The sequence below is a fragment of the Eulemur rufifrons genome, chromosome 28, assembly GCF_041146395.1.
Source record: "Eulemur rufifrons isolate Redbay chromosome 28, OSU_ERuf_1, whole genome shotgun sequence".
Classification (NCBI taxonomy): domain Eukaryota; kingdom Metazoa; phylum Chordata; class Mammalia; order Primates; family Lemuridae; genus Eulemur; species Eulemur rufifrons.
The window spans coordinates 5,013,492-5,040,723 of record NC_091010.1 but is presented as its reverse complement, the minus strand read 5'-3'; the positions used below and the strand labels follow the sequence as shown (position 1 = coordinate 5,040,723).

The 27,232-nt window shown below is 41.9% G+C and overlaps 1 protein-coding gene across 4 annotated transcripts; it reads right to left on the bottom strand.

Annotated features, from left to right (window-relative positions):
• Positions 1–424: 424 nt before the first annotated feature.
• NCOA4 (nuclear receptor coactivator 4) lies at positions 425–22,341 on the bottom strand. Of its 4 annotated transcripts, none has more exons than XM_069459975.1 (10): positions 22,260–22,341; positions 9,919–10,073; positions 8,548–8,688; positions 8,276–8,364; positions 7,863–7,971; positions 7,228–7,317; positions 6,504–6,647; positions 4,416–5,420; positions 3,796–3,936; positions 425–780 (listed from the first exon to the last, which is right to left on the bottom strand). In XM_069459975.1, the coding sequence occupies exons 2-10, from the start codon at positions 10,066–10,068 to the stop codon at positions 775–777; spliced, it is 1,875 nt and encodes a 624-aa protein (XP_069316076.1). In that variant the 5' UTR covers positions 10,069–10,073; positions 22,260–22,341; the 3' UTR covers positions 425–774. The 4 variants fall into 4 exon arrangements, with proteins under 4 accessions (XP_069316076.1, XP_069316080.1, XP_069316078.1 ...); XM_069459979.1 differs by having other exon boundaries at positions 4,416–5,255; XM_069459977.1 differs by lacking the exon at positions 22,260–22,341 and adding an exon at positions 16,347–16,422.
• Positions 22,342–27,232: the final 4,891 nt, after the last annotated feature.

The window sequence follows — 27,232 nt, the reverse complement described above, 5'->3', positions numbered from 1 at the left end:
TTCCAACATGTATTGGCTATTTGCTCTCAGCGGGCACTGGAAGAGGCAACATCTAACCTGAAAATGGTCTTGAACTAATAGTCCCTCTAAAGAGCTCACTGGATTCTCTAATATTTAGAAAAAGGAATAAAGACAAAATTTAGCTGAATTTCTTTCAAATGAAAAACAATGTAGAACTGACATAAGCTAAGAGGTTTGGTAATTAATGTCAAAAATTGCCAAGATTATCAGTATACATTTTGGTAATCACTATATATTGGCAAGGTTAATTATTTGTGCAAAATATAAAATAGAAAAATCATATTTCAGACCACTAATAGAAGAAAACCAACAGCAAGAGAAGCATCTGAAGGGCAAACAAAAGGTTAGGGAAGTGTACTAGCTTCAGAGTATGTCAGTACACTTTGATTACAGAAATAGTTCATTTTTTAAACTACAGTGTTTTAATGTACTTCTAGCAACAACCCAATCTAAGGAACCTTGGAGGCTTGTGAAAAAGATCTGTCCACCAAGACGCTGCATCTCTAGTGTGGGGGTAAATTAATACTTCTGTGAGAAGGAAGGAACGGAATTGCCTCAGCATCAACAACAGCCTTTTTCTTTTACACAATAACTCAATCTGATAACTTATTTCACTTCACTAGTTCAAAATTAAGCAGGAAAGGAACTAAGCTGGTCAGACCCAGAAACAATGATTTGGCAAGCTGTGGTCACTCAGCTCATGGATACGTGATAATCTGCAGAAAAGCTGTTCAGCTCTAGTCGTCCATTCCTTTACATCTGTAAAGAGAGGTCCATAGATAAGAAGTTACTTCACTAGAGAATCAAAGTCTCCCCACCTTAAAGTCCAGACTCATTTCTCAATCCAGGCATAGTTCATTTTATTGCACTTCACAGATACTGCGCATTTGTGGAGAGAAACATGAAGAGAAAATTTTTTTAATAAAAGTTTTAAAAAGGGTTTGTGGCAACCCTGCATCCAGCAAGTCTATGAGGACCATTTTTCCAGCAGCATGTGCTCACTTTGTGTCTATGTGTCACACACCAGTAATTCTCGCATTATTTCAAATTTTTCATTATTTTATCTGTTATAGTGATCTGTGATCTTTGATGTTACTACTGGAATTGTTTCTGGGTGCCAAAAACTGCACCCAAAGAAGATGGTAAATGTAATGGATAAACGTGTGTTCTGATTGCTCCACCAACCAGCCATTTCCGTGTCTCTCTCTCCTCTCCTTGGGCCTTCCCTATTCCATGAGACATAATACTGAAATTAGGCCAATTAATAACACTACAGTGGCTTCTAAGTGTTCAGGTGAAAGGGACTCTCACTTTAAATCAAAAGCTAGAAATGATTAAGCTTAGTGAGGAAGGCATGTTGAAAGCCAAGACAGGCTGAAAGCTAGGCCTCTTGCACCAAGCATGAATACAAAGGAAACATTCTTGAAGGAAACAAAAAGGGCTACTCCAGCGAACACATGAATGATAAGAAAGCAAAACAGCTTTATTGGTGGTGATATGGAGAAAGTTTTAGTGGTCTGGGTAGAATATCAAACCAGCCACAACATCCGCTTAAGCCAAAGCCTAATCCAATCCAGAGCAAGGCTCTAACTCTCTTCAATTCTATGAAAGCTATGAGAGGTGAGGAAGCTACCAAAAGTTTGAAGTTAGCAGAGGTTCATGAGGTTTAAGGAAAGAAGCCATCTCCATAATATAAAATGCAAGCTGAAGCAGCAAGTTATCCAGAAGATCTAGCTAAGATCATTGATGAAGGTGGCTACACTAAACAACGGATTGTCATGGTAGATGAAACAGCCTTCTATTGGAAGAAGATGCCATCTGGGTCCTTCATAACTAGAGAAGTCAATGCCTGTCCTCAAAGCTTCAAAGGACACACTGACTCTCTTGTCAGAGGCTAATGCAGTTGGTGACTAAATTGAAGTCAATGCTCATTTACTATTCTGAAAATCCAAGGGCCATTGAGAATTATGCCAAAATCTACTCTGTGCTCTAGAAATGGAAAAAGCCTGGATGACAGTACATCTGTTTATAGCATGGTTTACTGAGTATCTCAGGCCCACTGTTGAGCCCTACTGCTCAAAAGATTCCCTTCAAAATATTGCTGCTGAATGACAATGCACCCGTGGTCGCCTAAGAGCCATACAGAGGTAGATTATCGTGTTCATGCCTGGTAACAACATCCACTCTGCAGCCCAAGGATCAAGGAGTAATTTTGACTTGCAAGCCTTATTATTTAAGAAACATTTCATACCGCTATAGCTGCTACAGATAGTGATTCCTCTGGTGGATCTTAACAAATTAAATTGAAAACCTTCTGGAAAGGATTCACCATTCTAGATGCCGTTGCAAACATTCATTATCCAGGCACGGGGCCTCATGCCTATAATCCCAGCAACTGGAGAGGATAAGGTGGGAGGATCACTTGAGGCCAGGAGTTTGAGACTAGCCTGCACAACATAGCAAGATCCTGTCTCTACAAAAATTTTTAAAAATTAGTGGGGCATGGAGGCAGGGCATAGAGGCATATGCCTGTAGTCCCAGCTACTCGGGAGGCTGAGGCAAGAGGACTGCTTGAGACCAAGGTTCCAGGCTGCAGTGAGCTATGATTGTGCCACTACACTCCAGCCTGAGTAACAGAGTAAGACCCAGTCTCTAAAAGATGTTTTAATTTAAAAAAAATTCAGAAGAGGAGGTCAAAATATCAACATTAAGAGGAGTTTAGAAGAAGCAGATTCCAACCCTCATGGATGACTTAGAGGGATTTAAGACTTCAGTGGAGGAAGTAACTGCAGATGTGGCAGAAATGGCAAGATAACTAGAATTAGAAGTAGAGCCTGAAGATGTGACTGAATTGCTACAATCTCATGATAAAACTTGAAAGGATGAGTTGTCTCTAATGGATGAGCAAAGAAAGCAGGTTGTTTGGTTTTTTTTTTTTACTTAGGGTGGCTGTATAAGAAAGTGGTTTCTTGAGATGGAATCTGTGAACATTGTTGAAATGACAACAAAAGATTTCGAATGTTCTATTAACTTAGTTGATAAAGTACCAGGGTTACAGAGGATTGACTCCAATTTTGAAAGTAGTTCTACTGTGGGTAAAATGCCATCAAACATGCTACAAGAAATTTTTGTGAAAGGAATGGTCAATCAATGTAGCAAACTTCACTGCTGTCTTAGTTTAAGAAATTGCCACAGCCACTCCAACCCTCAGCCACCACCACCCTGACCAGTCAGCACCCATCAACACTGAGACAAGAACCTCCACCCCCCAAAATTTTATGACTCTCAGATGACTGTTGGCATTTTTTAGCAATAAAGTATTTTTTAATTAAGGTATGTGTATTTTTTAAGACATAATGATATTTTTTAAGACAGATGATACTTAGTAGACTAAAGTATAGTGTAAACACAACTTTCATATGTATTGGGGAACAAAAAAGATTCCTGTGACTTGCTCTTTTGGGATATTTGCTTTATGATAGTGGCCTGGAACCAAACCGGAAATATCTCCAAGGTATCCCTGGTAAACTACTGGAATCCACATGGCATCTCAAAATTCCTGACAGCTACATCTTTAAAGGTCACCAAGCAAGTTCAAGTGAAATACATGAACTTTTGATGAGCTTCCTCTCTCCCACCCCCATCTGCTTAATATTTATGCCATTAACAGGAATATGGTTCAAAGAGCAAAGTATGACTTCATATGTAAGACAATAACATTTATTTTATAAACAGCTATAATCTGTAATATTCACACTGGTGGAATGTACTCACCTGTAGAGGAGTTCGATACAACCACTTCTCTTTATCAACTTTAAGCTGCATACAGGCAAAGAGATCACAAACTGCAGGGAGGCCATAATGGTCTGGGGGGAAGTTATGTTCCTCCTGTAGGGGTGGATTAAGTAATACTCCCTGCAATAAAACCAAAAGGATGGGTTGCTTCATGACAACTAGGAGGCATGAGACCAACTTAACTCATTTTCCAAATAATGTCTATAAAGAATAATGTTAATGTTTGGCCACTCTCTCTAGTAACCAAGAAAAAAGGTGACAATTGTTATTTCTACCCTAAATCTTTGCCATAAAAAGCAGTAAAACAGGCTGGGGTTCTTTCTTTCCTACAGGATGGGACTTGGGACCTGGAAAATACACAAAAAATTCAGGTTGAACCATCATAAATCCTCCATTCTGTGGCTAACATGGCCTCAGAATTAATACCTCAGCCAAATGTAGCATTTAACATATTTAAAGATCTGATCCATTTGCAAGGTTTGGGAATTAATACCTCAGCCAAATGTAGCATTTAACATATTTAAAGATCTGATCCATTTGCAAGGTTTGGGACTGTGAAAGCAAAATTCCAACAATGCTATTATGATGTCTGTGCTCACCTGGGCCTTCTTTCGAAGCAGCCATTTGTCTTCTCCAGACAACAAATGACTGAGATTTCCAATCTTCCTTCCTGGCAAGACCCAGTCAGCTGTGTTAAAGGGGCACCAGGAAGTGGTCACAGGGCTTTTAAGCTTTTGCTTGCCAGCTCTGTCCTCGGTACGAGGCACTTCCTTGGGACTTCCTTCTTTGCGTGGAGGCCTGATGAGCCACTCTGACAAGGGACTGTTCCTTATGACTTGGAAGGAATCAGCAATTCTACAAGGATCCATTGCCTTTGGTGCCTTAGCTTGTTCCGTTACCTCTTTTCTGGAAGGACAGAGCCACATGTTCAGGGAATCTTTACGCTTCTCAGGCTCAGGTTGGGATTCCACAGGTACCCCATTTTTATCCTTTCCCTCTTTCTTCAGAAGCCATTTACACAGAGCTTCCTTCTCACAATTCTCATCACACACACAGTCTGCAAAGCTCGTGCAGGGCTCATTGGCTTTGCATACCTCCTCGACTTTACATGGTTCCTGACGGTTCTGGACAAGCCAATCCTCAGTAATCATGCTGGGAGGGGACAACGACTTCTTAGCTTCCAAGTGGTCATTCAGGCACTTCAGATTGCCCAGGTTTTCAATCTCCACACCTTTGGGCTGGTTGCCATGACAGTTGGTACAGGAGTCAGGCTTGACAAGCCAATCACTCACATTGTAGGACTGAAACAAGAGCTTAAACTTCTCGCTAGTCTCACAGCTGCCATTCTCGGGCTTCTCCACCTTATGAGACTCCTGGGGAGTCACCAGCCAATCAGACAGGTCCATCTCATCTTGATCAGGAAGCTCTACATCTTCGACCTTTTCAATTTCAAGGGAGAAAGAACTGGTAGTAGAATGGCTATTACACTTTTGATAATTTGTTTTTTCAGGAACTTCTTGTTGCTGACTCTTGAGGAGCCAGTTTTCCAAGCCCTTTAGGTTGCCCCAGACATTACTGAAGAAACTGCAGGATCTAGCAGACGTCTACACAAGAAGCATACAATATTAGTTTGCCAGAACAATTATGACTGCTTTGGGGATTCTGTCTACATATTTACTGTCTTGCCCAGTGTTTCTGAAGTTGAATATACAAAACCAAGAGGCAAAGGATTTGTGTTTAGATATAAAAATATATATTATGACTGTATAAATAATTTTATTTTCTGTAGTTTTAAAAATGCTTAAAAATATTAAAGGCAAACTAAGAGAAAGTATTTCTAGCATACTTGATAGAAAAAAGCTTAGTATCTCTATATAATATGCCTTTATGAAAAAGAATACAAAAATGGGCAAAAGATATGATTAAGTAAATCATCAAAAAAGCCTAACAAACATGAAAATAACATCCTTAGTAATCAAAGGCACTCAAAACAAAAGCAAAATTGATATTCTGTGTCAAATTCAGAGAGAAAAATTTGTAAATGACTACCACTATTAGGTTTCAAGGAAGCAGACACCCTAAATACTCTAATGGTGGGAACATAAACTGTTACCAACTTCCTGGAAAGCCAAATTGGCAATACATATCAAAAGTCTTAAAGAGTATGCAGAACTATAATCTAGTAATGCAATTTCTAGAAGTTTACTCCTAAGGAACTAATCAAGAATGCACACAAATAATTAGCTCCTGGATGTTTAGGGGAACTTTTGTTTATATCCAGAAAAACTGGAATTTAAGTTATAGCCAATCAATGAAATATCATATAGTATTAAAGATTTTACAGAAGAAATTAACAGAGAAATATATTCATGCCATTTTGGTGAAAAAATCTACTTACCAAAACAAGACTTATAGAATGATTTTTTTAAAAGTATACGTATGCATAGAAAAATGAAGTATATAAACAAAAAATGTTAGTATTTGTCTCTTTGTGTTGGAATTAGGGTATTTTATAAATATATATTTATTTCCTAAACTTTCTGTCTATGGTGAAGAGATGTCACTATTGTAATTAAAAAATGATGTTTCCACACTGCAACTAAAACCTAAACACACACACATACTACTGGCTAATAACCCGATCTACTACTACATCTACCTCAGAAACAATAAAGGCAGTAACACACCTGAGTATTCTCCAAGGTCTGCTTTTGGGTAAGCCAGTCCTGGGGGTTGGTGCTGGGTAGGTAAGGAGCTTGACGACCACTTGAAGGTTTACTTCCAAGGAGCCACTTATTGAGAGGGACAGCTGTGATGCTGGGTGCTGACTTCTGTTAATCACACAATACTTTGCTGTTTAACAAGGCAATGTCAAATGCAGTAGAAAGTTCACCAGAAAAAAGAAGACCCAGGCTCTTAAATCTTGTCTCGCCACTCACTCTGGGCAAGGCACATACTTTCCCAGAGCCTCAATTATCACAGTTATAAAACAAGGGGGATAGCTAATCTCTCGGATTCTTCTCAACTAAAGCATCTAGGAACCTTTATTCACATTGCCTGTAGAAATAAATCACCTCTATGGTGTCAACATCATTATAGGGGAAAAACAAGGAAGAAAGAAATCACCTCTACAAATTATAAAAAGAATCCCCAAGAAAGAACCAATACCAGTAAGATAGCTGACGATAATTTCCTATGAACTGATTGATAACAATTACTTTCTCTCTTATTCAACACCTATAAAACATCTAAATTTCTATTTGACATTCAAACTCAAAGGAAGCATTCAACTGCATAAACCAACTCATTACCACTGGTGGCTTTTTACAAATAAATACTAGCCAAAAAAAAAGTGATTTAGTCAAAACCTAAAGGAAATAACAGTTACCAGAAACAAAATTGACATTTTACCTGCTCTGGCATTGGAATGCAGCCTCTTTTCTCCAAAAAGGGCCCAATATTTGATGAACTAGCATGAGCCATCAGGTGCTCAGGAATTTGCTATAAAATGAACACAATTTTATCTTATTTATGCTATGCTTCCATACCGAAAAAATTAAATTATAATTCCTAAATTTCAAAAGTATTAATCAAAGCATCACCATTTCACTAGAATAAATATTGCTCACACTAAATTCAATGACCTACAAAGTTGTTATCAAATTTGAGTACTTTATCTACTACATAGCCGTCATCATATTAGAAATCTTTACCGGAATTGGCAGTAGTATTTTTAATAAGACTCAAATGAGACCATGTTTGGTTCTTTATTAAAGACCATTCAAGCCATAAATTTTACAAGAAATGTTAAAAGCATTTAGGTAGCATACAAGATAAATGCCAAAGACTATCATTGAGTCAACGCTATATTCCAAGAACCAGCAGCCTAATGTTCTATTGACTTGTTCTATTAGAACATGAAATTTATGAAGCTAACCAAAAAGTCACTAAATTCACAGTAAAAATGTAATTCCTTTTTAAAAGACTATCTGTGAGGCCAGACTTGAGAAATGTCCTATGAAGTATCTGAGATCAAGATTACTCACAATGGTCTTGAGGGACCCAAACGTGGTGATGGTCTGGCGCAAGGCAGTTGTATCTGCCTCAAAGAGCAGGACAGTTGAATCTTCTGGCTTAAGGGTCAAACTGCCCAGTCTGGGGAAAAAAGCAAAATTTGGCTATTTTTAAGCAGTATCTGTTTCAACTTCATCCAAAACAAAAGCCAAATTGTAAGTAATTTTAAACAACTGCACTTTTCTAAGCAACTCAACCAAAGATAGAGGGTTTAATCATGTATCAGCTAGTAATAATATTAAATATATAAAGCAGAATGATCTTGCCACAGCAACAGAGAAGTCAAGTTAAATACAACACATGCAATGTGCTACAAAACTGACTTTCTTTTATTATACTAAACTCAAAGAGCCAAAAGTCAAAACAAGCAAAAAAGGGTCTTTACCTCTCCAGGCATACAGAGACTTGATTGGCTAGATCTTTGTTTTGGGTACATTCCAGTTGATGAATAAGACAATTGAACTGGCCCAGCAACTAAAAGAAAAATGAAACCATCTAGCCACAATGATACCAAATGCACCAGGTATATCCAAGTTAACAAACAGCACCTGAGATTAAACTTTTATCTGATCGACATTAACACTGTATTACACGGAAGACATTTTCTGGCAACCAGAAACCATGCTCAAACCAATTCCAGCCAGGCAGCCACCTTACCCAGTAGAGTTGCTGGGCCTGCTGCTGAAGTGTCTCTTCCTTAAGCTGATAGATGAGGTCTACCTGTTCATACAGCCACACCTCACGGCTTCGAAGGCATTCCAGGTGACGGCTTATGCAACTGTGAATCTGCGCTTTGACCTAGGAAGCACATATATGTTATAAGCCTAAAGAATGACGTTTCCCACAGAATAGTAAGGTTCTTAAACTTTTGGGGATCACAAATTCTTCTAATAATCCAATTACGTCTATAGAGTATCTCCCCAGAAAAATATATATACTCAAAATTTTGTCTATAATTTCAGGGCTTAGTGTCCCAAAGACCATCCATGAACCTACTAAAGCCCTATGGACCCCGGTTTAAGAATCCCAGCCATAAAGGCAAACCTAAGCTCTAAAATCTTCCTTCAATTCCCCTCCTTCTAAGAGGATTAGGTTCAATCTGGGTGTCCTAAAGTAATCAAGAGAAAATACAATGATGTACCAGGAGATACTGATCCCCCTCAGTTTTCCATACAATATTCAAACCTGTGGCTTTACAAGTTTATCAGCAGAATCAGACAGAGTGTTAACTTAATAACTAGCTAGCCCTTATCTCTATTCCTGCTCCACAGAATGAGCAGTCCATTGATAGGAGGCCAATTTAGTAAAGAGATGTGCTACCACAGGTCAACAGCTAGAAGACCATTAGGGTAGATGATGTAAGTAAAATTATAAACTACATGTTTCTGGAAGCATAAACCATAATGCAAATGGTGGCTAAATATAAAAATCCCAAGGAAAAAAGTTAAAACAGGCTATAAATTATTCGTGAGAATCCACATAACAAACTATTTTTTCTGTGTAGTCATTGTGTTTCAAAGTCATGTAATACTTGGTCAGTCTATGCGCTCACCAACAACATGCTATTGGAACTAACTACAGATTTCGTCCTGGCTCATCCTAACAGATAGTCAGATACAGTCATTTCGCAGAACCATGCCACTAACAGGTGAAAAGATGACGGGAGCATGCTCATGCGCCACACTTTATGCTTCGAGGGACGCAGCTGAGCAGTACACCACTCACTCACTGCATCATTTTCACCGATGACAGTGCCTGGCACCACAACCACACAGAGTTGCAATCAAACGTCCATGCTGAACAAAATTTTCTAGAATGGTACAGGATTTTCCAGATTCTTCCAGCATCTGCCTTATTTCCCAATGGGATCAAAGGCACCAACATATCAGGAAACTGACTGGGACTAAGTAGACTATGGAGGCATAGGGTGAAACTTGCAGTTCGCACTGAGAGGCCAAGTCTTGGCCATGCTCAAACCAGCCCTGTGCTAAGAGTCCTGCCAAGGGAAGAGAAAAGCACATGTCACACCTCTCGCAAGTTATCTTTGATTTGCTGTTCAGCCCGTAGAACTCCACCAATAGCAAGCTCCAAGTCCCTCCGTGCATCACTACACCTCAAAAGGGGTCCTCTATTACTGGAGCAGCCAGTCTGGTCTTGTGAGGCATTCATTCTGCTCATTGTTCCTTTAAAAGAAAATATATATATATAAATAGCACCATAATTACAACCAAACCACCTTTCAATCATCCCTCAAATGATCATTCCAACCAGCTCCCATTACAAACTACTTAGATTACTTCTAACACAGGACCTGGCACATAGGATATTCTTAATGAATATTGCCGCCTTCCTTCCCCTGCCCCCACTGTTCCTGCCATAAAATTCTATGAGTCTATTTTAATGACAGTTTACTTGTGAACAAGTATTTCTCAATAAATATACTAATTGTCCCGAACCAATAGGGCATATAATCTCCAAAAAAGTTAGAAGAATGTTAGAATGTCAGTTTCTATTTATAACACACATAAAGCATTACGAGTTATACGTTCCTCTTTGTAGATTTAGAGGTGAAGACTAAAAGGTATGGAAGGACCCATAATCACTTTGAAAATAAGCTGCAAACCAGTAATTTGATACAGAATTTAGAACCCTATTTGTTTAGAACTGGAATTTGCCTAAATTTATTAGAAAGATGGAATTTTAAATTTCCCATTTTTAGGTGAATTTTTTTTTTAATTTAGGAAGAACGTAAGAATGACTTCACAGCTAGGAAGCTCCCAAAAATATAAATCTGACGAAATAATTTCATATGATTCTGATATAAAGGAGATATAGAAATTGGTGTGGGTAAATACAGATTCAGGAGAGAGAAGATATAGAAGTGGAAAGAACAGGCCGGGCGCGGTGGCTCACACCTGTAATCCTAGCACTCTGGGAGGCCGAGGCGGGTGGATCGCTCGAGGTCAGGAGTTCGAGACCAGCCTGAGCAAGAGCGAGACCCCGTCTCTACTAAAAATAGAAAGAAATTATATGGACAACTAAAATATATATATACAAAAAATTAGCCGGGCATGGTGGCGCATGCCTGTAGTCCCAGCTACTCGGGAGGCTGAGGCAGTAGGATCGCTTAAGCCCAGGAGTTTGAGGTTGCTGTGAGCTAGACTGACGCCACGGCACTCACTCTAGCCTGGGCAACAGAGTGAGACTCTGCCTCAAAAAAAAAAAAAAAAAAAAAAAAAAAGTGGAAAGAACAGTACATAATGGCATAATGAGACTGGAACAGAAGACTATCAGCAAAGCAACAAAGTAAAGCTTGACTAAAGCCACTGGAAAAACAATTTGATGTCTATCCTGATAGGATAGATCTAGAATCAAGAGATGGTTTCTGAACATTTAGAAATAGATAGCAGCATGGGTTCACTAACCCCTGTGATACCAAAGTTATTTTCTTTTGGATAGTTTCACTAAACTGGCCCGTCAAGATAATGGCAGAGACAATGTATCTGGACAACAGGAAGACTTGTGGCAAGGTTGTATGCTACCTTTGTGGACAAAGTAAGTATGAGCTAAATAGAAGTACAACTAAATTGAATAATAAGATTCATTTTTACAAAGTACTCAAAGGATAATGGACTAACAATAGGCTGTAAAGTTTTTAGAGGCATGTCCCTGTTTTCCCTAATTATTTGGATGAAAACACAGAAGGCAGACACTAAAGTTGGAGATAATGTGGGGCAGTGACAGAAACAGATTCCAAAACAACACACTACTGTGGTTAAATCTTATAAAACAAAATGTCAATTTTGTCCACTGGAATGGGGGAGGGCAAGGAAGAGAATAAATTTGTTTTAAAGCATGGAGACCTTGAACTGAAAGAAAACTTTATATGGATTAGCAGTTTGCTGGATCTGAGGGAAAAGAAACTTGCATATCATTTGACTACATTTATTAAAAGTATAGTGTTTATCACAGGACTAGCCTGTTCCATGTTTATTAGACTAAATTTAAAATTTATTTCTGAGTAACACACTTTAGAGGAGGGCATTCAGAATAGGGAAAGAGGCCCCAAAACCTCGAAAAAAAGTTCTGCAGGAAGGAAGTCTGTTTAGCCTAGATAAGAGACATCTCTGGGAGAACATGGTTACTAGTCTCAAATATTTGAAGACTTGTCAACTAAAATAATTAGATTTGTTCAGAATAGCCCCAACGGGGGAAAAGATTAATAGGAGACATTTTAGTCAATATATGAAAGCAATTCCTAACAGTCCTGGAAGCAATGACCTTCTCAGAGAAGCCAGCTTTAGGCTGAATAGTAGCCTACCCAGTGTAGGTTTCAGACAAAGGGAACTTTGACAGGCCTTGACTGCATCTTTAAGACTAATTTTAGGGCCAGGTGCCTAGAAGAAAGCTGGATAGGGCAAAAGTAGTGTGAGTCCCACCCTCGGAAACAAAACAATGGGAGGAGAAGCAGGCCAAACAGGCTTTCTTTCCACTGTCTCGGCAAGATTCAGATTCAGGAACTACAAAGTTCCTACAAGAAACTGAAGGATTCAGGAAATTTTCTAACTTCCCTTTGTTAATTTTGTTACCAGTCTGTTTCCCCGTAACGATCCATAAAAAGGAAGGGCTGCCTTAATTGGATTTGACAGAAATCACTGTGGAATTTTTTTCTAACCCTGTAAACACCAGCTGTAGTTACCCTGCTGACCCTGCATAACATGGGTGAAATAGTGGCTCAGATTTGTAGGGCTAGGGTATCACCTTATTACCACAAGTTGCTTCACTTTGCACTTCAGTCAGTCATGCAAGGCATGTTTAACTGTCTTTCAAATGTACTAACCAACCTCCTTTGCCTGTGCCAAATTTCCCATTCTTAGGCCCTCACCATTTGTGTGGAATGCCCCAATGCCTGGTACAGTGTAAAATTACATCAATAAAATAAAATTAAAATGTTGCTTCAAAATGTCAAAAACCTAGAACCCCGGAACAGATGGGAGAACAAACGCAAATGCATACAGTGCTAACTGTATTACTAGATCCCTAAAGCAAGTCTTCCCAATTCAATCACAAATACTGCACAACTACCTAATAAGAGCAGAATATGGCAAAAGAAGTATACACAATGGAGTTTCCCCTTATCAGCCATACACAGAATGTAGGATGATACTAAAAAGTTACAAAACTGATTTTTCTACATCCTGTTATCACATTTTTTTCAAATTAAAACAAGCGTTATCCTTCCAACATCATCTTTAGAACCAAATGGATGAATTCAAATCACAATGAGTTGAAGCCTGAGCCAGCTTTATGAAATGTCACATCTGAAGAGATTTTATGAGGTAACTAGTTCACATGGCCACTTCCAAAAATAACTCACCATTTGTTTCCGGTTCAAGAGCCAGTATAACAACTGCAATAGTTAAGAGACTCTAGAGTCTGACAAACTTGAGCTCTGGCTGTGTCTATAATAAGCTGGAGACCCTTGAGCTAGTAACTTAACCTCTCTGGGCCTCAACTTCCTCTGGAAAAAGGGAGTCAACAGTAGTAGCTACAGGAGGCTGCAGTGAGGTTACAGTGAGACATTATCTGCCTAGAAGCACTTAACCCAGCCCCTGCAAACTGTGAGCATGTTACTTTTTAACATTGCAGTTATTGTTAGTGGGTTTCGTTGATGAAACCTCCACCTCCTTTGAAGTATAGAAAGCAGGCTAAAGCTGGAAGACTTTGAAGTGAGCAGGCCCCGACTTAAAATCCTTTAGCCAGGGATCAGTGATATGACCTTGGACCATGTGACCTTTTGGAACCTAACTTTCTAATTCAGAAATGAAGATAACAATGCAGACTTGCAGACTTAGGGGTAAGGAGGTGGTGCTTCTTTAATAAATACTAACTCCCCGTCCAGTCTTTCATTATACAGCATAGCAAACGCAAATATTTTTTACTCCAAAACTCAATAGTCTAAATCCTCTAATATATACCAAGTACACATACCTTTGATTGTTTTTTTTTTAACCCATAAAAAGACTGGACCAGAGCCCAGAATTTGAGGTTGCAGTGAGCTATGATCATGCCACTGTACTCCAGCTTGGGTGACAGAGATTTGTAGAATTTGTCTCTTAAAAAAAAAAGAAAAAAAGACTAGACCAAATTAGCTCTAATACTAAAATTGAAATCAATAAAAGATTACTAAAAATGTCTTTTTATCTTTACCATCATAATCCAAACTACTGCCCTACCACCTTCAAAAGAAGATCACCTTAGATGTTTATTTTTTTGAGACAAAGTTAAAAGTTTAAGGCTGGACAGTGGTGTAATGTAATCCTAGCACTCTGTGAGGCCGACGCGGGAGAACTACTTGAGCTCAGGAGTTCTAGACCAGCCTGATCAAGAGTGAGACTCCGTCTCTACTAAAAATAGAAAAATTAGCCAGTCATCATGGCTTGTGCCAGTAATCCCAGCTACTCAGGAGGCTGAGGTAGGAGGATCCCTTGAGCCCAGGAGTTGGAGGTTGCAGTGAGCTATGGATGACACCACTGCACTCTACTCAGGGTGACAGAGTGAGACTCTGCCTCAGAAAAAATAAAATAAAAAAGGAAAAGTTTAAGTGCTTTCTAAAACTTCCCTGCCTCTAGGATCCCTGTCCTAAATTGGGGGTTAGGGGGTGGTGATAGGAGGGGAAGAGAAACACACACTCCTCAAATAACAGAACTTGGAGTTTCCTTAAAGATGAATTCTACAAACCATATATGCCGTCCTCACACAATGCTTTGCACAAATCTAGTTATTAAGTCCAAAGATCATGAGACAAGAATTGAGCAACTAACCACAAATGAAGCCAGGTCATTATCTTACAGTTTAACCAGAAAATTTCCAAAGAGCTATAACTCTCTTGTGACCCACACAAACCACAATTTTAAGTTCAAAAAACCTTAGGCATCTCTTTAGTATAACACTCTCATTTTACAGATGAAGCCACAAAGGCCCAGATAGTTTAAATGACCCATTAAAGGGCCACAGCCATAAAGGGTAAGATTTGGGTTTAGAACTATGGTTCCAAAGTTCTAGTCCTGAGTTCTCTCCCCTAAACAGGCTTGTTCTTCCTTTAGTGTGCATTATCACCCAAAAATTATTTTTTTTATTTGTGAACACAAGAGAGTAAAATTAACATTCCAATGGGTTACTACCAAAATAACTTCCATTAAGATTTTCAGTCCATTTTTGGTCTGCCACTGCATTCCAGCTTGGGCAAGAAAATGAGGTATCTCTTTAAAAAAATGTTTTTCAGTCCGTTTTCATAGTCTTTAATAAATTTTAACCACAATTGTTCAGAACCTTCTGCGTTAGATAACACTAACAAAAATAAACAGTACCCCTGCATGTCAATGATAGGCTCAGAAAAATCAGAACACTGCCAAGTACTGGTGCAAATGGTTCTGATCCAACATCTGTATCACAGCTGCTCCAAGCTTCACCTGTCTGAAAGTTCAGACTAGACCACCTGTAACCTCACCTTCCAGCTCTCACATTCTTTGCCACCTGCCCTTTCTCCCCCAAAAGACCTCCACTTTTTACCTATTTTCTGGCATGTAAGTCACTGCTAAAAGGCCACGCCCAGACTCTATCCACAGGATGCATACGTGTTCTATGGGTTACTAAAATCGAAATATACTGCCAATTTGGTTATCTTTAAGGAGACAACTTACGTTAGGTCATTTGTACAAACTTGCAGTAAAAAAAAAAAATTATATATTAAAAAATAATATTTTACAATTTTACCTTGAGACATTTCTTCTTTACTTCACACTTTCTTCTAATGTCTAGATTTTCTTTTAATCAAAAAAAAAGGCTGTTCGGGATACCATAATTAACTCAACAAGTATATAGATCTTACCCTAGCCCCAGCCCACTTTAAATTGTGTATCAAGTAGTTTCTTTAATCCAGAACCTGGTTCTCTGCAATCTTTTAAAAACCACGCAAATAAACGTTAGTATCTCAAGAGAATTAAAATAAGGTCATTATAAATTGACTACGGATATTTTAAGAGTTCTTAACACTTCAGAGCTCCCTACGCTCCGATTTGTCTACCTTTACACACGTAACTGCGAACAATCAATCCCAGCACATCAACTTTCTGAAGCAGTGACTGAAAACCGACCGCAAAATTCTACCGTCTAATGGTAGCATTAAGCAAGGGGTTTCTAGTTTGAAAGCAACAGAGACTCACGCGACCCCCCAGGCTTCCCAAACGCCCTCTCAGAGCACAGACGCCGGCAGCACCACGGCCGCAGGCGCTCCGGAAGCCGCATGCGCGTTCCGAACCCGCCGCAGGCGCACGGCCGCCGCGCGGCACGCATGCGCGCATCGCGGCCGCAGCGCCCCCGCCCTCCCGGCGTCGGCCCGCAAGGCGAACCAGCCCCAACCGCTCCCGCTGCGGCCGCCGGGCTGCCGGACATACCTCGCACGCCCGGTCCCTGCCGCACCGGCTGCCCGCGAGCGAGCGGCCGCTTTACCCCTGGCCTAGGTGCCGAAGGTGCCCGAGCCCGCGGCCACGCCCCGCCCGCGCGTCACGCGGCGGCCACGGCGAGCCGGAGCGCGCGCCAGGGGCGGGGCGGGAGGCTCCGCCCACAGGTGCCGCCCCCTGGGCGCCCTGGGTCGCAGCAGGGCCTCTGGGCTGGGCTGCTCAGGCCTTCTAGCGCCTGCGGGGCCGCTCAGGGTGAAGCCCGCTGAAGGCCAGCTAGAAGGGTGCCAGAAGCTCCTCTCCTCTCCCCACCTGTTCCACCCCCTCCAGTCCCAAATCGTCGAGACGTCTTTGCTTTAAGGGTTGTGCTGCTAATCACTACAGAGAAATAACAAACTGTGGCACAAACTGTCAGAAAGCCTACCGAGTTATTGGAATGTCCTTGCCAATAGCTCGTGACTCCTGAGATAGATTACCACTGTCGGGCCAGCTGAGATTCAGCCCTATTCTTCAGGCTCTCAGACAATTCTTCCCATCTGGGACATATCTCTACCTGTACCCTCGCGTCTGTGTCTGTTTCTCTTTCACCCAGGTCCTCAGTCCAGTGCTGCCTTTAATACCTCACGGATGCTGTTCATCCAACAGATGTTGACCGAGCACCTACCAGATGCCACGCACAACTCTAGGTGCTGGGAATACAGTGAACACGACAGCCCTACCTGGAGAAGCAGCAGTTAAGAGCATGTACTCTGGAACTTGACCATTTGGGTACAAAACCTGGCTCCACTACTTAGATGCTATATAATGTTAGGCAAGCCAATTAACCAATCTGTGCCTTGGTTTCCCCACCTGTAAAAGGGGGATGATAATGGACCCAACTCAATGAAATTATATGAACTAATATATGTAAAATGTTTAGGACAGTACCTGGCACATAGTATAATACTACCTTTCTGATGACTGTCATGTGCAAGGTACTTCTAGTTTTCCCTTTCCTCCAAGATAATCCTTATAGCCTGCATATCCATCAGGCCAGAAGATGAAATCTAGACATTGTCATTCCATTCCCTTTTAGTCAATTCCTTGAAAGTAAAATACATGCTCTTGTCTACATATATAAAGCTATGTTTGTAAACAGTAAGAGTAAAGCAAAACCACATGAGAAAAATTAAAGGTAACACTAAGAGCCATCACCCTCTAACATCCCTCAGATTTCAGATGAACAGAGTTTGTAGAGGTGCCTGCTTTGTCTGTGATGCACACAGTTTCTGGGATCCCAATTCAGACACACATTATCAACAATAATAAAATTTCTAATTCCAAATATCCTCCTTGGATAACACATTTTGTGAAGATACAAAGAAAACTAGATATACCTCTGAATGACAAAAGCTAAAATTGTATGGTCCTTTGTACTTTATGTCAATGGCTAAAAAGGAACTCTTAGTCTATTAAAATATAACTGATGTTAAGAACTCTCATCTTGGCCAAGTGCAGTAGCTCACACCTGTAATCCTAGCACTTTCGGAGGCTGAGGTGGGAGAATCACTTGAGGCTGGAAGTTTTGAGACCTGCCTGAGCAAGAGTGAGACTCTGTCTCTACAGAAAATGGAAAAATTAGCAGAGTGTGATAGTGTGCACCTGTAGTCCCAGCTACTTGGGAAGTTGAAGCAGGAGGATTGCTTGAGCCCAGGAGTTGGAGGTTCCACTGAGCTATGATGACACTACTACACTCCAGCCCAGGTGACAGAGTGTGAGACACTGCCTCAAAAAAAAAAAAAAAAAAAAAAAAAGCTCAAAATATACCTGAGATTATGTTATTTTGAAAAGCTGTAATTGTCTAAGTATTAAAATACTTAACTTCTTCCCTGTAACCAAACTGGCAAACAAACACAACCTTTTAACCTATTTTGGCCAGCTATTCACTCCTTCATTGAACCGAATTGCCAGTGTTTTATAGAGTACTCAGGTAATGCTGGATAAGAGAAACATTAAGCCACAAAAGTGTCCCCAAACACACTCCTAGCACCAAAGAGGAAAATCTTGAATCCATGGCATAATCAAGCCAAGCAAAATTAGGGATGACAACTTGGGATAAGAATGGCTGAGAGTATAGGCCGGGCGTGGTGGCTCATGCCTGTAATCCTAGCACTCTGGGAGGCCGAGGCAGGTGGATTGTTTGAGCTCAGGAGTTTGAGACCAGCCTGAGCAAGAGCAAGACCCTGTCTCTACTAAAAATAGAAAGAAATTATATGGACAGCTAAAAATATATATAGAAAAATTAGCTGGGCATGGTGGCGCATGCCTGTAGTCCCAGCTACTCGGGAGGCTGAGGCAGGAGGATTGCTTGAGCCCAGGAGTTTGAGGTTGCTGTGAGCTAGGTGACACCATGGCACTCTAGTCCAGGCAACAGAGTGAGACTCTGTTTCAAAAAAAAAAAAAAAAAAAAGAATGGCTGAGAGTATAGAATGAATCATTCATATCAGAAGTTAAGTAAAAAGTGCACCCTCAAAATAATTATTTTATTCACTTGCCAGTGAGACTTTCTAATTCAAAGAGTGTATCTGACAGGAGAGGGTTTGAGGTATTGTAGGCTTGACCATAAACTTATGAATGATGACTGCAATGTTATGATTTTACAACCAAAGAAGACAAGCTGAGAAAGATGATATAGCAGCTCCTCTGACAAACAGATAGTATTAACACTACTGGCCAGAGCAAAAGTGGCCAACTTGGCCCCCACTCCAGCCTAGGCCTCCACACTGCTCACATGGGCTCTGTGTTGAAGCAATGTATCCAGACATGTCTATAATGAAAACAAAGCCAAAATGAAACCCTTGGACACAAATTTTAAAAGCTACAAAGTAGCAGGAAGAGTAATAAATATTTGATGGGCATCTATAGTTCTCTCATAAAACTGAACCTAATGCATACATATTGGTTGGTCCGTTATTAGTCACTTTATTTAGGCTTGCCTTTTGCAACCTAACCAGCATGTGAACGGAGGCACTGAATTCAGTGATTTCAGTAATGCTTCAGAAAGTGCTCTCCAAGCCACCAGCAATTCCATTGTGTATCCTGAATAGTGACAAGTCTTCATTCTCTGACACTGGGTATACTTTTTTGGCAAGAACCAATGATTACTATATGTAAAGCACTTAGAATAGTGCCTGACACATAGTAAGAGGTATATACATATTCACTATTTTTATTACTTTTAGTCAGAGAATGGGATATGATAATAGAGAAAGACATTCTATTATGTAGTTCATCAATTTCATATGTCACCATCATCTCCAGGATTCCTGCAGAAACCTCATGACTGCTGCCCTTTCATCCCGTCTCGTCCCCTCCTCCCTACTTTTCTCCTGGCTGCTCCTCCAGCACCCCAAGCATGCTTCTGCCTCAGGGCTCTCGCACTTTCCTCCAGATATTCTCATGCCCATGACTTCACTTCCTCCAAGTGTCTGCTCAAAGGTCATCTGCTCAGTGAGGCCATTCCTCACCATGCTATATTTTAAGAATTCTTCCTTCTGCTTCCCCTTAAATATGCTTTACTATTCTCCATAGTACTGATCACAGTCTGACATGTAGAAACCCTTTATTTTCTGACTACCCTCAGAATACATACTAGAAGGTAAGTTCCACATGGGCAGGAACTTTGTCTTTTTGTTCACTGTTGTACAGTAGGTGTTCAATAATTATTGGTTGAATAAATGAATTCAGAAAATATTTACATCTATTCTACCATGTGCCAAGATTTTTTTTTTACACATTATCTTTTTTAGTCCTCAGAAACCTTTAAGGTAGGTATCACCATCGCCATTTTAAAAAAAAACAAACAGGCTGGGCGAGGTGGCTCATAACTGTAATGCTAGCACTTTGGGAGGCCAAGGTGGGAGGACTGCTTGCGCACAGGAGTTTGAAATTGTAGTGAGCTGTGATGATGACATTGTACTCTAGCCTGGTCAACAGAGCGAGACTCTGTCCCAACAACAAGAAAAAACTCAGGCTTAACAAAGTTATATTACCTACAGTCACAAACTTCCAAGTAGATGAGTCAAGATTTAACCCCAGATCTGGGTCTAAAGTCTCTAGCCACACCTTGTAGGTTGAAAAGATTATTGAAGTATTAAGGTTTTATGTATTCATCCAACAAATACTTATTGAGTACCTAAACTGACACGTACTGTGATAGTCCCTGAGGATACAATGTTATACTTGCCATCTAGAGAATTCATGTCATTGATTCATCAACAACTAAGCAGCAGAAAATACTAATTCCGTAGAATAAGAAACTAAAAGTCCACAGCAGCAGCAATGACTGGCTCTGAATGTCTTTCTGTACACTAAAACTTACTATATGAGGGAAAATATTATAAAATACTAACTAAGAGGCTCTCAAATTGGGCGGATATGTGTCAGGGTAGCCTGCGGAGTTTCATGAAAGCTTTACACAGGTTCCTGAGTTTCTGACACAGAAAATGGGGGTGGGGAATGCTGTGTAATTCTAAAATATCTTTTCTCCCTTAAAGAAGCACATCTTTTCTTTATATAGCTCAACTTGTTTTTCCACTTTGGCAATACTTGTTTGCCCAAAGGTGGTAATATAATTGTAGAGACTTATTTAGATATAAACTATCATAAAACTTTAAACACATAGGATTTTTCCCCAGAGACCAAGGACAACGGCACCACTGGAGAAAGGAGAAAATGTAAGGAATGTTACTGTGCTAGACTTTACAAATATTATCTCATTTACTTATCTGAAAAAATCTGCAAGCTAACAAATCTTAAAAAGAGCAAACCCCACTACATTTCCTATGCCAAGGTAATAAATGAATCTCCCTCCACAGCATCATCAGGGTAAGTCTTCCTCAAAGGGTCTGATGTATTAATACTTTAAAATTCAGAAGTGTCACACTAGGATCCCAGTTCAGAAATGAGCCCCTTATGACTACCTGTCCCATTCTTACCCCAATAAGTAACTCTAGAGTCCCTACAACCACATTTCCAAATTGCCAAGTGAGAGGTGGAAGGCTAAGTCTATCCAAAAAGCAGTTACTATGGTAAACCTGACCCTGATGAGAAAACAACACAAAAAGGCCTGGTAAAAAAAAAAAAAAAAAAAACCTCTCCCCTGGGGATCAAACTCCAGCACTTTGACTTGTCATTGTATTTCTGTCATTCTTGATCACATCACTCCTGTGTTATATCCCATGGCACCTAAGTCTATATGTTTACTGTTTTCTGACCACAAGAATTTAGTTCCATGAGAATAAGGTGTCCGTTTTTTAAATTCCTATCTCCTGAACTCCCTGAACATATGGGCACTGAATAAATGATTGTTGGTGGAATGAGTCGATGAATGAGCGAGCCTCGCTCTTCTCATCTGTAAAAACGGAGATAATCTAGGTACGGGACCATTGGGAGAATTAAACGAGACTGCATGTGTTCGGCACATATAGGGCCAAACAAGGCATTATCTTCTCTGCATTTCCACCTGACAGGCTAGAAAGGGATATGGTCTAGGCCTGTTACGAAGAACAGGCCCCGCCTCACCACAGGGACCCAGGCAAGAGGCGAGAGCGATTGGAAACTCGGAGTTGTCACACCTGAAGCTGGCGGAAGGCGGGCACGCAGGAGGAGGTGGCCCCGGGGCGGGCGTGATGAGAGCCGAGGAGGAGGAAAGCAGAGGCCCGAGCCCGCCGGCAGGCAGGAGGAGGTGGCCCCGGGGCCTGTGTGTGGAGGGACGGGGAGGAGAGAATAGGCCTGGGCCCAGCACATGGAGGGTCGGGAAGAGGAGGACAGCCCGGGCCCAGAGAGCCAGCGACCGTCGCGCTTCCACCCGGCCTGCGGCGTGAGGGCGGGACGTGATGAGCCCACCCTGGCCGTCACTCGCGTCCTTACCAGTTCCGAGCGCCTCTCCTGGCGATCCGAGAGGACCTTGGGTGGACAGAGACAGGGCCCAACACAAGCCTTGGGCACAAGGGCAGAGTTCTCGCGAGAACACAACCTTCCTCCCACGCCTCTCGCCACAACTCTGACAGTCTCGCGAGATCCCTGCTCGAGACCGCCCAAAGCCCTTGACTGCCCTCCAGAGGGCACACACTCCCTCCCCGTCAGTATCCTTTCCGCCCTTCGTGAATAAATCAAATTAAAAGATGAAGCAAACATTTTTTGAAGGCAAATTCTGTGCCGAAGACTATCCTAAGTGATTCTCTCGCATCAAATGTCCTCACAAGTTAGATATTATTCAGCTGGTACGTTCAGATGGAAAAATAAATGTTAGAAGACACAAAAGGCCATATATTGATTGTATGCTTCCACTTACATGCAGTACCCAGAGTTGTAAAATTCATAGGGACAGAAAGAATGGTGGATTCCAGGGGCTGGGGGACGGGAATTATTGTTTAGTAGGTATAGAGTTTCAGTTTGGGATGATGGAAAATTCTGGAGTTGGATGGTAGTAATAGAATGTACGACAATGAATGTGCTTCATGCCACAGAACTGTACACTTACAAAATGGTACATTATGTTACGTAATTTTGCCAGAATTTTTTTTTAAAAGGTTGAGTAAATAAATGAATGTGAGAGCCCAGATTCTAACCCACATTACTGGACTCCAAAGAATAGGCTCGTTTGGACCCATAATGTTCCGCACCTTGTATCCCACCACATCGTACCTCCCTTTATTTTCTTCCCAGTATGGCATTAGCCACGTTAGAATTTTTTTTTTTTTTTTTTAGACAGAGTCTTACTCTGTTGCCTGGGCTAGAGTGTCGTGGCATCAGCCTAGCTCACAGCAACCTCAGACTCCTGGGCTCAAGCAATCCTCCTTCCTCAGCCTCCCAAGTAGGTAGGACTATAGGCATGTGCCACCATGCCCGGCTAATTTTTTCTATATATTTTTCGTTGTCCACCTAATTTCTTTCTGTTTTTAGTAGAGACGGGGTCTCGCTGTAGCTCAGGCTGGTCTCCAACTCCTGAGCTCAAACGATCCACCCGCCTTGGCCTCCCAGAGTGCTAGGATTATAGGCGTGAGCCACCACGCCCAGCCCACGTTGGAATATTTTTATTTGTTTGTGACCAGATGACAAAAGGGGACTCTTTCTGCCTGGGTTTGACAGAGGTCCCCATTCTCTGTGCCAACTGTTTCTCCACATTTCCCAGCAAAGGAAATGATCAGCGTAGGGTTTTATGGATCCCACTCAAGAGTGACTCCTACAAGAGGCAAGGCAACCTCAGCAGAAAACAACAGGAGACACAGAAGCTAAGAGAACAGCTGTAGCCTGTGAGTGTGAGGGGAGCTGTTGTGGGGAGTGGGGCCCACAAAAGCCCCATGAGAAAGGCAGCCTTGGACACCACCTCCAGCAGAAGGAGCCGAGACTGCACCATGCCCTTAACTCTTCTGTCCCCCATTCCCTCTTCAATTCAGATGTAGACCCTGGAATGAGACTTTATGTAACTGAAAGTGACCAAAGCACTTTTTTATTATCTGATGGTGACCACAAAAACTAAGGGACCTGCCTAGATTGCTCAACTGTCCCACATAGCATGTTTGAACAGATAAGGTTAGGGCACAGGGGAAAATAAAGCTCTTCATCGGTTGCCCACTGACTGTCCAACAGATGACTGTTTGCTTGTTTGTGGGCTGTCACGTACACACAGCTGACTCCAAGCCCTGGGACATCAGGGATCTAATCTCTCTGGTTCACTGCTGTCTCTCCAGGCCCAGAGCACTGCCTAGCCCAGGTATTCAGTATATAGTGCTGACTGAACAAGTGTTCTCTAACACAGACACTGTGAAAAGAGAATGGATGTTGTCACTGTTTTTTTTTTTTTTTTTTTTGAGACAGAGTCTCACTCTGTTGCCCAGGCTAGAGTGAGTGCCGTGGCGTCAGCCTAGCTCACAGCAACCTCAAACTCCTGAGCTCAAGCGATCCTCCTGTCTCAGCCTCCCGAGTAGCTGGGACTACAGGCATGCGCCACCATGCCCGGCTAATTTTTTCTATATATATTTTTAGCTGTCCATATAATTTCTTTCTATTTTTAGTAGAGGTGGGGTCTCGCTCTTGCTCAGGCTGGTCTCGAACTCCTGAGCTCAAACGATCCGCCCACCTCGGCCTCCCAGAGTGCTAGGATTACAGGCGTGAGCCACCGCGCCCGGCCTTGTCACTGTTTAAAGTCACTAAGTTTTGGGTGGTCTGTGTGCAGCAGTAGATAACTGATACTGAGGCCTCCACCAGGCCATTCCCCAACAAGGCAGAGACCTGGGCTTTTAATTCCTTGTGGGGCTGCCTGTGGCCTCAGGGGCCCTTCTTCAGGCTGTTCTGCTCTAACTTGCTCTGACCTCAGGCAAACACAGAGGAATGTGGGGAACAGGGTATAGAGGACATCTGTGAAGAAGAGGAGGAAAGGGTAAACATGAACACCTCAAAGAAGGAATCTTATTTCATCTTGAAGGCACACTTAACTTTTTTCATTGTGCACCAGAGAGCAGGACACAGGCAGCAGAGCACAGATATATCAGAAAAGGCAGAAGTGGCAGTGATCCCCTGAGTAGGGGGACCTATTAGAGTGTAGGAAAAATAGTATAACTTTTATTCATATTTATTTTTTGTCTCCATTTTTAAACATTTGTACACTTTATAATGTACCTTAAGTCAATGCATACATAATTTATAAATTAAAAGTATACATATATTCAAGTGTTTGCTCAAAAGTTTTTTTACTGATAAGTAGGGCTACACAATTATAGACTATTTGAAGCCATGGGAGAATAAGCCCGGGCCTGGGAGCCCTGGGCCCACTAGAAGCACATTACATTATCCATCCATTGACATCACAGGTCTTTGCTGGATTATCCTTCTCCACCACAGTAAAGCTGCAGGTCTCCTGGTGGAAGATTTTCTCACACTTGCTTTCATCATATTTTACAGGTTTAGAAACACTGTCATTGAAACAAAATCAGGCTTGTTAGAAGGAACTCCTCCCCAAGGTTCGCTTTGTGCAGGGAGCAGCCCACACTCCATCTGGCTAGGATGCCCCTCACCAACTTAAGGGCACCCCTTGGTTAGAAGCCCCAAAGTGCTGTCTATACCCTACAGTCATGTAGACCACCCCTAACATTGGACCTACATTCCATCCTGCACACAGAGAAGGACAACCGTAAGCTCTGGCAGGCCCAGGGGCAGGCCTAAGCTACTTTGTGGCCGGGCATCTTGTTCCAGCCTGGCTCTTCTCATCCTCCCTATTCAGGAAATGGCCGGCAGTATTGTTGCTAGAATGTGGGAGGGAACAGTTGTCCCAGGCCTGGAGTGAAGGCCTGTAGGAAGAGGAGCTGTCTCAACTAACAAGAGCGAAGGGTCATCCAGGCCAGGGGTCATGTAGCCCAGGGAGAAGCTGATAAAAACCAGGGACAACCTCCCCAGGAAAATCCACCTGCATGTTCAGTGGTGCAATTTTAGGGTTCATTGTCCCCTATTACCAGATGCTAATTTCAATTCAAACTAGACCTAGCTCTGTAGGCGGAGCAGTTAAAAGAGAGTAAGATGGGAAACTACAAATCTCTGGCATCCAGGTGCCTGGAGCCAGTGGCTGGGTAACCTTGGCCCCTGGCCCCAGTCAGGGAGCCAGCTTCAGGTTGGGCAGTGCAGAGGCCAGGATGTCCCCATGCCACTGCCCAGGAGCCAAGAGCCTCTTCACTGCCAGTGAGCACCTTGAGATTTGGGCAATGTCCCATGGAGGATGCAATGGGTCAAAAAAATTCTCTGAGAGAAAGTTTAATCAAAATCTCTACTTTGCTATGGCAAAAGAAAAAAAAATTCATGGGAAAAACAAACTTGGTAGGAGATGAGGCAGTTCCAGGAAAGAAGGAGTTGGTTCATTCCCCCATGGGGAGCAGTGTGCCAAATGGGATAGGCAACATGGAAGGGAAGAGGGAGAGGACACCTTGAGCCCTGATCAGGTGACAGGGTCTGCCCCAGGCTCCAGGGACACAGAACTGGCACAAAGAAGGCATCAAGTACTTGTTGGGTTGATGGATTTATATGCAGAATTTCATTTAATTCTCATAGCCACCTGATTATCCCTATTACACAACAAGGAAACAGAGGTTCTGAGAGATTCAGAAACTTACTCAGGGTCACACAGCTACTCTACAAGGGAATGGATATTTAGACTCAAGTTACTCTGACTCCAGTATTGAGGCTCTTCCCACGTCACTGCAGGGAGCAGCCCTGGCTCTCTTTTCTACACTGGGTCCACGGGAATCTTAGAAGAGGGTCATATGGATGCAGCTGCACCAACACGGTGAAGACGCCTAGCCCGGATGACACGGATGTGTTGGCCAGCACGGAGGCACACTCCAATGCGAGGGAGGAAAGCTTCACCAGCCCTCAACCTGGCTGGGATACAATCACACTCCAGAGTGACATTGACATTTGATAACAAAGACAGTGTCCAATTTCTAGAGCCACAAAATCAAGATGCAGCTATAATAGCCTGTGCTCTGGCCAGAGCAATACCCAGGAGCCTGCCAGACAGCCAGCAAATCTCCCTGTCCTATATGCCTCTTGTTTCATTAAGCATTTAGCATGGGCCTGCTCAAAAAGTGTGGTTGAACTTTCCAGACACTTAAACTTCAGCAGGACTCGGGTGTTTTCATTTAAGTCAAGAGCTCTCTCCTCTGCTCACTGGTGCCCTCTACTCATTAGCATTGTCATAAGGCTCTCCGAGGCACTTGTTAAAATTCAGAGTCCTTGGATCCTCTGCCACAGATTCTGATAGGTAGGTTGTAGGGTGGAGCCCAGGAATCTGTATTCCAGCAAGCTTTCTGGATGCATTTGGACCAGACAAGTTTGGGAAATGCTACATTACA